The 6,854-nt window shown below is 38.7% G+C and overlaps 1 protein-coding gene across 1 annotated transcript; it reads right to left on the bottom strand.

Moving 5' to 3' along the window:
* Nucleotides 1-3,316: 3,316 nt before the first annotated feature.
* LOC100355907 (ras-related protein Ral-A-like) lies at nt 3,317-5,941 on the bottom strand. The gene has a single exon (XM_051837830.2). The coding sequence runs from the start codon at nt 5,801-5,803 to the stop codon at nt 5,183-5,185; it is 621 nt and encodes a 206-aa protein (XP_051693790.2). The 5' UTR covers nt 5,804-5,941; the 3' UTR covers nt 3,317-5,182.
* Nucleotides 5,942-6,854: the final 913 nt, after the last annotated feature.

Raw genomic sequence — 6,854 nt, 5'->3', positions numbered from 1 at the left:
TATGATCTATTTTCAGTTAACTTTATGCAAATATTATCAATCCTTTCTTAAATAAAGAGTGCAACAAATAGTAAGAAAAAAATTTCTCAACAGTCATGACAAGAGCTGCTCAGAGTCATTTCTTCTCAAAATGTCAATTTCACTTCTACAGATTGCCTTTTAGGTTTACTACTTATCAAGGGTCAGGGAGAATGTATTGTATTTGTCATTTTGGAACTGGCTTATTTCACAAAGTATATTTTCCAGTTTCATCCATTTTGTTGCAAATGACCAGATTTCTTTTTTTTAAACCACTGTGTAATATTCTATGGTATACATATCCAATAGTTTCTTTATACAGTACTCAGTTGACAGGATTTGGATTACATGTTTTAGCTATTGTGAATTAAACTGCAATAAACATGGGGATACAGATAACTTACATATGCTGTTTTCATTTTCCTTGGGTATATTCTCAGGAGTGGAATGACTGGGTCATATGGTAGGTCTATATTCAGATTTCTGAGCTATTGCCATACTGTTTTCCACAGTGACTTAACCAGTTTACATTTCTACCAACAGTGAATTAGGGTACATTTACCCCCATATCCTCGCCTGCATTTGTTGTCTGTTGATTTCTGTATGAAAGCCATTATAATGGTTTGAGGTAAAAACTTATTGTGGTTTTGTTTTGCATTTCCCTGACAGCTAGTGATCCCGAGCATTATTTTTTCAGGTGTCTGTTGGCCATTTGGATTTCCTCTTTTGAAAAACACCTGTTTAAGTCATTTGCCCATTTCATAATTGGATCATTAGTTTTGTTGTCATTGAGTTTCTTGATCTCTTTATATATTCTGATAATTAATCCTTTATCAGTTTTAAGTTTGCAAATATGTGTAGCAGGTAAAGCCTCTGCCTGCAGTGCTGGCATCCCATATGGGTACTGGTTTGAGACCTGGCTGCTCCACTTCTGATCCAGCTCTCTGCTATGGCCTGGGAAAGCAGTAGAAGATGTCCCAACTCCCTGGGTCCCTGTACCCACATGAGAGAACTGGAAGAAACTCCTGGCTCCTAGCTTTGGATCAGTGCAGCTCTGGCCATTGCAGCCAATTGGAGAGTGAACCATCAGATGGAAGACCTCTCTCTATCTCTCTCTCTATCTCTCTCTTATCCCCCCCACTTCTCCTTCTCTCTCTGTGTAACTCCGACTTTCAAATAAATAAATAAATCTTTAAATAAAAATTTGCAAATATTTTCTTTCATTCTGTCCATTGCCTTTTCACTTTGCTGATGTTTCTTTTGCAGCACAGAAGTTTCTCAATTTGATGTGTTCCCATATATCAATTTTGGCTTTGATTTCCTGTGCCTCTGGGATCTTTTCCAGGAACTCTTTTCTGGTGCCAATGACTTGCAGAGGTTCCCCAATGTTCTATAATAATTTTATGATATCAGGTCATAGATTTAGATCTTTAGTCCATTTTTTTTTAGTGGATTTTTGTGTGAGGTAGTGGTCTTGCTTCCTACTAACGCATGTGGTGATCCAGTTTTTTCAGATCCATTTGTTTAAGACACTCCTTGTTCCAGGGATTGATTTTATTTTTTTTTAAATTCTATTTATTTGAAAGAGTTGCACAGAGAGAGGAGAGGCAGAGAGAGAGAGAGAGAGAGAGAGAGAGAGAGGTCTTCCATCCACTGTTTCACTCCCCAAATGGCCAAAATGGCTGGAGCTGCAGTGATCCAAAGCCAGGAGCCAGGAGCTTCTTCTGGGTTTCCCAAGTGGTGCAGAGGGCCAAGGAATTGGGCCATCATCTACTGCCTTCCCAGGCCATAGCAGAGCACTGGATCAGAAGAAGAGCAGCCAGGTCTTGAACCAGTGCCCATATGGGATGCTAGCACTTCAGGCCTGGGCATTAACCTGCTGTCCATGGTATTTTGATTGGTATCACATAGAGTCTGTAATTTGCTTTCTGAAGAATGGATATTTTGATGATATTTTGGGTAATATTTTGTTAAGGATTTTTGCATCTATGTTCATCAGGGATATTTATCTATATTTCTCTCTTTTTGTTGCATCTTTTCTAGGTTTGGGTATTAAGGTGATGCAAGCTTCACAGAAGGAGTTTGAGAGGATCCATCCTTTTCAGTTTTTTTGAACAGATTGAGAAGAATTGGAATTAGTTCCTTTTTTTTTTTTGACAGGCAGAGTGGACAGTGAGAGAGACAGAGAGAAAGGTCTTCCTTTTCCATTGGTTCACCCTCCAATGGCCGCTGCAGCCAACATGCTGCAGCTGGCACACCGTGCTGATCTGAAGCCAGGAGCCAGGTGCTTCTCCTGTTCTCCCATGCAGGTGCAGGGTCCAGGCACTTGGGCCATCCTCCACTGCCCTCCTGTGCCACAGCAGAGAGCTAGACTGGAAGAGGAGCAACCAGGACAGAATCCGGCACTCTGACTAGAACCGGGACTAGAACCCGGTGTGCTGGCGCCAAGAGCAGACGATTAGCCTATTGAGCTGTGGCACTGGCCGAAATTAGTTCTTTAAATGTCTGTTTGAATTCAGCAGTGATGCTGTCTGGCCTTTTAGGTTTCTTTGTTGGGAGAGTATTACTGATTCAATCTCTATTTTGGTTATTGGTGTGTTTACGTTTTCTATAAGTTCATGACTTAATTTTGGTAGAGTGTATCTTTCTAGGAATCTATCCATTTCTTCTAGGTTTTCTAGTTGTTGGCATACAGCTCTTTGCAATAATTTCTGATGATTCTTATTTCTGTGGTATCCATTACTATATTTCCTTTTTCATCTCTGATTTTATTGATTTGACTTTTCCTTTTTTTTTGTTCAGTTGCACCAATGGTATATCAATTTTGGTTTTTTTTTTAAATAGCTTTCCTTTTCATGGATTTTTGTAATTTTTGTATCAGTTTTATTTCTTCTCTAATTTTAATTACTTCTTTCTTCCTACTAGTTTTGGGTTTGGTTTGTTGTTGATATTCTATATCCTTGAGTTGCATTGATAGCTCATTTATTTAGTACCTTTCCAGTTTTTTCATGTAGACATTGATTGCTATGAACTTCCTTCTTAACATACTTTTGCTGTATCTCATATCTCATAGGTTTCAATATAATGTATTGCCATCTTCATTTGTTTCCAGAAATTTTTTGATTTCTGTTTGATTTCTTTTATGACCCACTATTCATTCTGGAGCATGCTGTTCAGTCCTTATGTCTAATTATGTTCTAGAGATAGTTCGTTTCTAGCTTCATTCCATTGTGGTTTGAGAAGGTGCATGGAATGATTTCAATTATTTTGAATTTGCTGAGACTTGCTTTGTGACCTATTTTTTTTTTAAAAGGAAGTTTATTGGTCTTTAAATGGCTCAAATTGCAAATAAACGAATTGGGGAGTGGCATCAGCCTAAGACATGTGATGCATCTTTGTCAGTTGGCTTCATAGCACCTCAGTACCCAGGAGAGGAAAGGTCTCAAAGCAAAGTCACAATGTTAGTGGTTAGGACCCCTGGTTAAATAAGACTGCAATGCGTGAGTACACATAGAGACTGCTGGGCCCGCTGGCCAGTATTACATTGGTAACTTTAATTCTGCACATGGCATAACCTATGAAAAATATGAAATGGAAGATGTACATCTCACACCTTTGAGGAACAAATATTTAACATGACAAGCTGGATATAGTATCTAAAGAGCTGAGTTCCTTAAAAGTCTAGTTTTGTTAGCTTACATATACAACCTGTTACCTGGAATGCCTGAACACATCCTTGACTTGTTCAAATTAGGGCTGACTAAAAAGAAAAAAGAAAAAAAAATCTGTTAAAATCAACTGTCCTAATTCCATCCTGAGCAGGAAAAGAAAAGTGACAGTGGTCTGTGTATTTCTCATCAAAATTATGTATCCAAATAGCATGCCGGAACTCTTCCAGTGGCAACATCACACAATAGTGACACCGCCTGACACACTGTGGTCTCTGTGTGCCACACACGTTTTCTGCACTATGCCTGGGTTTGATTGCTTGATGTTATTTTTAGGAAGATATAGCTACACAGTGCTTAATTAGGAACATAAACAGACTACAGATACTCTCAATAATTTCTATAAAGCCAAACTGTAAACCTCAGGAATACAAGTTTAGAAATAAACAGGTGGCAAGCATGCTTATTCTCCCCAAGTGTTCTAATGCCAAATGCCTTAGTGCTGCTAACGTTTGTCCTATGCCCTAATTCCAGGAGATTAAAAAGTAACACTTATATGCTCAACACTCGTAGAAAGTGATTTCTAGGGACCAGCATCTTAGGAAAAAAAAAAAGAGGCTTCACTCACACACAAGGGGTACTGAATCTTCAAAGTCTCAAATTATCTTACAAGTAGATGCTGGCCCTTCATTTCATACCACCTTACAATTTATTAAAGCAGTCAAGAAGCTCTGGAACCTTATTTAAGAACCAGAGTATGGCACACAGTTTTCATCTGGACAGACTCCGAGTGGACAGTTATTTCTCAAGAACCTTCTATACAAAAGCTGTACTCCATACCAGGCATACAGTGTCTCACAGAATGATGAAACTGGGTATTTTTCGGTTTCTAAATTAAGGCATGTTCCAAAATGTCCGTGTACAAGTTTACACCACTTTTCTAAGTTAATCACCAGTTAATTAATGCAGACTCACAGATGAATTACTCTCAGTTTAACTATATGCAACAACCATGCCAACAACTTTTTCTTCTATATTTTGCATAACAATGGTTAAAAAAAGTGGTACAGTTTAACTATCATGTTCACAATTGTCATTTTTCAAGGCAGTAGACCAAGACATTTTAAAATCATATAAAATTTAAGCTTTATAATAAACACCAGAGGAAGTAGCCTTTCCTCCCATTCCCCACCCCACATCTCACCTCTTTATTTAACAGTTCCAGAAAGACTGCCTGAGAGACACACACGCTACATTCAGGACCGTGATAAATGTAGGCAGTTATGAAATAAGCTGAACTTTGCTTCTTGGAGAAGCCACATTAATTTCTTTTTAAAGTGAATCTGACTTTCAGTGCAGTTCCAATTCATGCTTTTAGTGATACATAACAATTTCCAAAATGTTAAAGTAATTTCAGTCAATTGGGCCTTCAATGGCAATGCTTATAAATTATATTTATTAGTATGGTCAAGGTAAGAAAGGAGTTTGGGCTTTGATTATAAAATGCAGCATCTTTCTCTGATTCTCTTGGCTAAACTTTTCCTCTTCTTTTTCCCATTCTTTTCTTTGCTGTCTTCCATCTTTCTGGCTCGAATTTCCCTCATTAAATCAAAAACTACCTTGTCAACATTAGCCCGCGTTTTAGCAGATGTTTCCACGTAGTTAACATTCCACTGGTCCGCTCGGTTCTTTGCCTCTTCTACGGAAACCTGCCTTTTATCTTCTAAATCTGATTTGTTACCAACCAGCAGAAATGGAACATTCTCATCTTCTTTTACTCTTAGGATCTGCTCCCTGAAGTCGGCTGTGGCTGCAAAGGATTCCATTTCCGTAATAGAGAAGACACAGAGGAAACCCTCCCCGCTCCGGAAGTAGTTGTCTCTGATGGCAGCATAGTCCTCCTGCCCTGCTGTATCTAAGATGTCGATCTGTACTTCCTCCCCATCCAGCACTACTTTCTTGCGATAGCTGTCTGCTTTGGTGGGCTCATAGTCCTCCACAAACTCATCATACATGAACTGCAGAGTCAGAGCAGACTTGCCCACGCCACCACTCCCCACCATGATGACTTTGTGTAAGGCCAAAGAATTCTGACCCTTGGGCTTATTTGCAGCCATCTTGTGTTGCAGAGTTTCCACCAAAGGACTAAGAAGAATCTGCACCTCGAGCCGGTCCGCAGCCCCGCGGGCTTCTGAAGCCGTGGCCGCGCTGGCTCCGGCCGGAGGGGGCTCGGCCCTTGTCTCTTTGTGACCTATTTTGTCTGATATTAAAATCACAACACCAGCTCATTTTGGGTTTTTGTTAGCATAGACTATCTTTTTCATCCTTTTACTTTCATCCTTTTACTTTACTTATATTTGTTGATGAAGTGTGTTTCTTATAAGTAACAGATAGATGGGTCTTGATTTTCAATCCATTCAGTCAGTCTGTATCTTTTAACTGGAGAATTGAGGCCATTTACATTCCAGGTGAGTATTGATAAGTAATGACCTGGCCCTCCACTTTTCCATAAATATTCATATCATTTACTTTGGATTTATTTTGTATTTCTATTGGGGTTTTCTGCTTTCTCATTCTTTCATAATGATGGCTATCTTTCTTTGTTTTTGTGTATGGCACATCCTTAAGCATCTTCTGTAAGGCTAGACGAGTTTCGATGAATTCTTTCAATTTCTGTTTGTTATGGAAGGTCTTTATTTCACTTTTATTCATAAATGCAAGCTTTGTGGGGTACAGTATTCTGGGTTGGCAGGTTTTTTTTCTTTTAAGACTTGGACTATATCTCAGTATTCCCTTCTGGCCTGTAGGGTTCCTGATGAGAAGTCAGCTGTGAGTCTAATTAGCGATACTCTGAAAGTGATTTGTCACTTTTCCCTTGCCCAGTTTAGAATTTTTTCATTATGTTTTGCTGTAGAAAGTTTGACTACAATGTGTATTGGTGAATATCTTTTCTAGTCATGTATGTTAGGAGTTCTATATACTTCCTCTGCTTGAACATTTCTATCTTTCTCCAAATTGGGGAAATTTTCTGTAAATATTTAATTGGTTTTCAATTCCTTTTTCTCTTTCCTCTCCTTCAGGAACTCCTAAGACTGGTATGTTGGGTCATTTGATAGTATCCCATAGATTTCCAACACTGTTTTCTTTCTTTTCTTTCTTTTTTTTTTC

This window comes from Oryctolagus cuniculus, chromosome 12, assembly GCF_964237555.1.
Source record: "Oryctolagus cuniculus chromosome 12, mOryCun1.1, whole genome shotgun sequence".
NCBI lineage: Eukaryota > Metazoa > Chordata > Mammalia > Lagomorpha > Leporidae > Oryctolagus > Oryctolagus cuniculus.
This window is presented reverse-complemented; position numbering and strand designations above follow the sequence as displayed.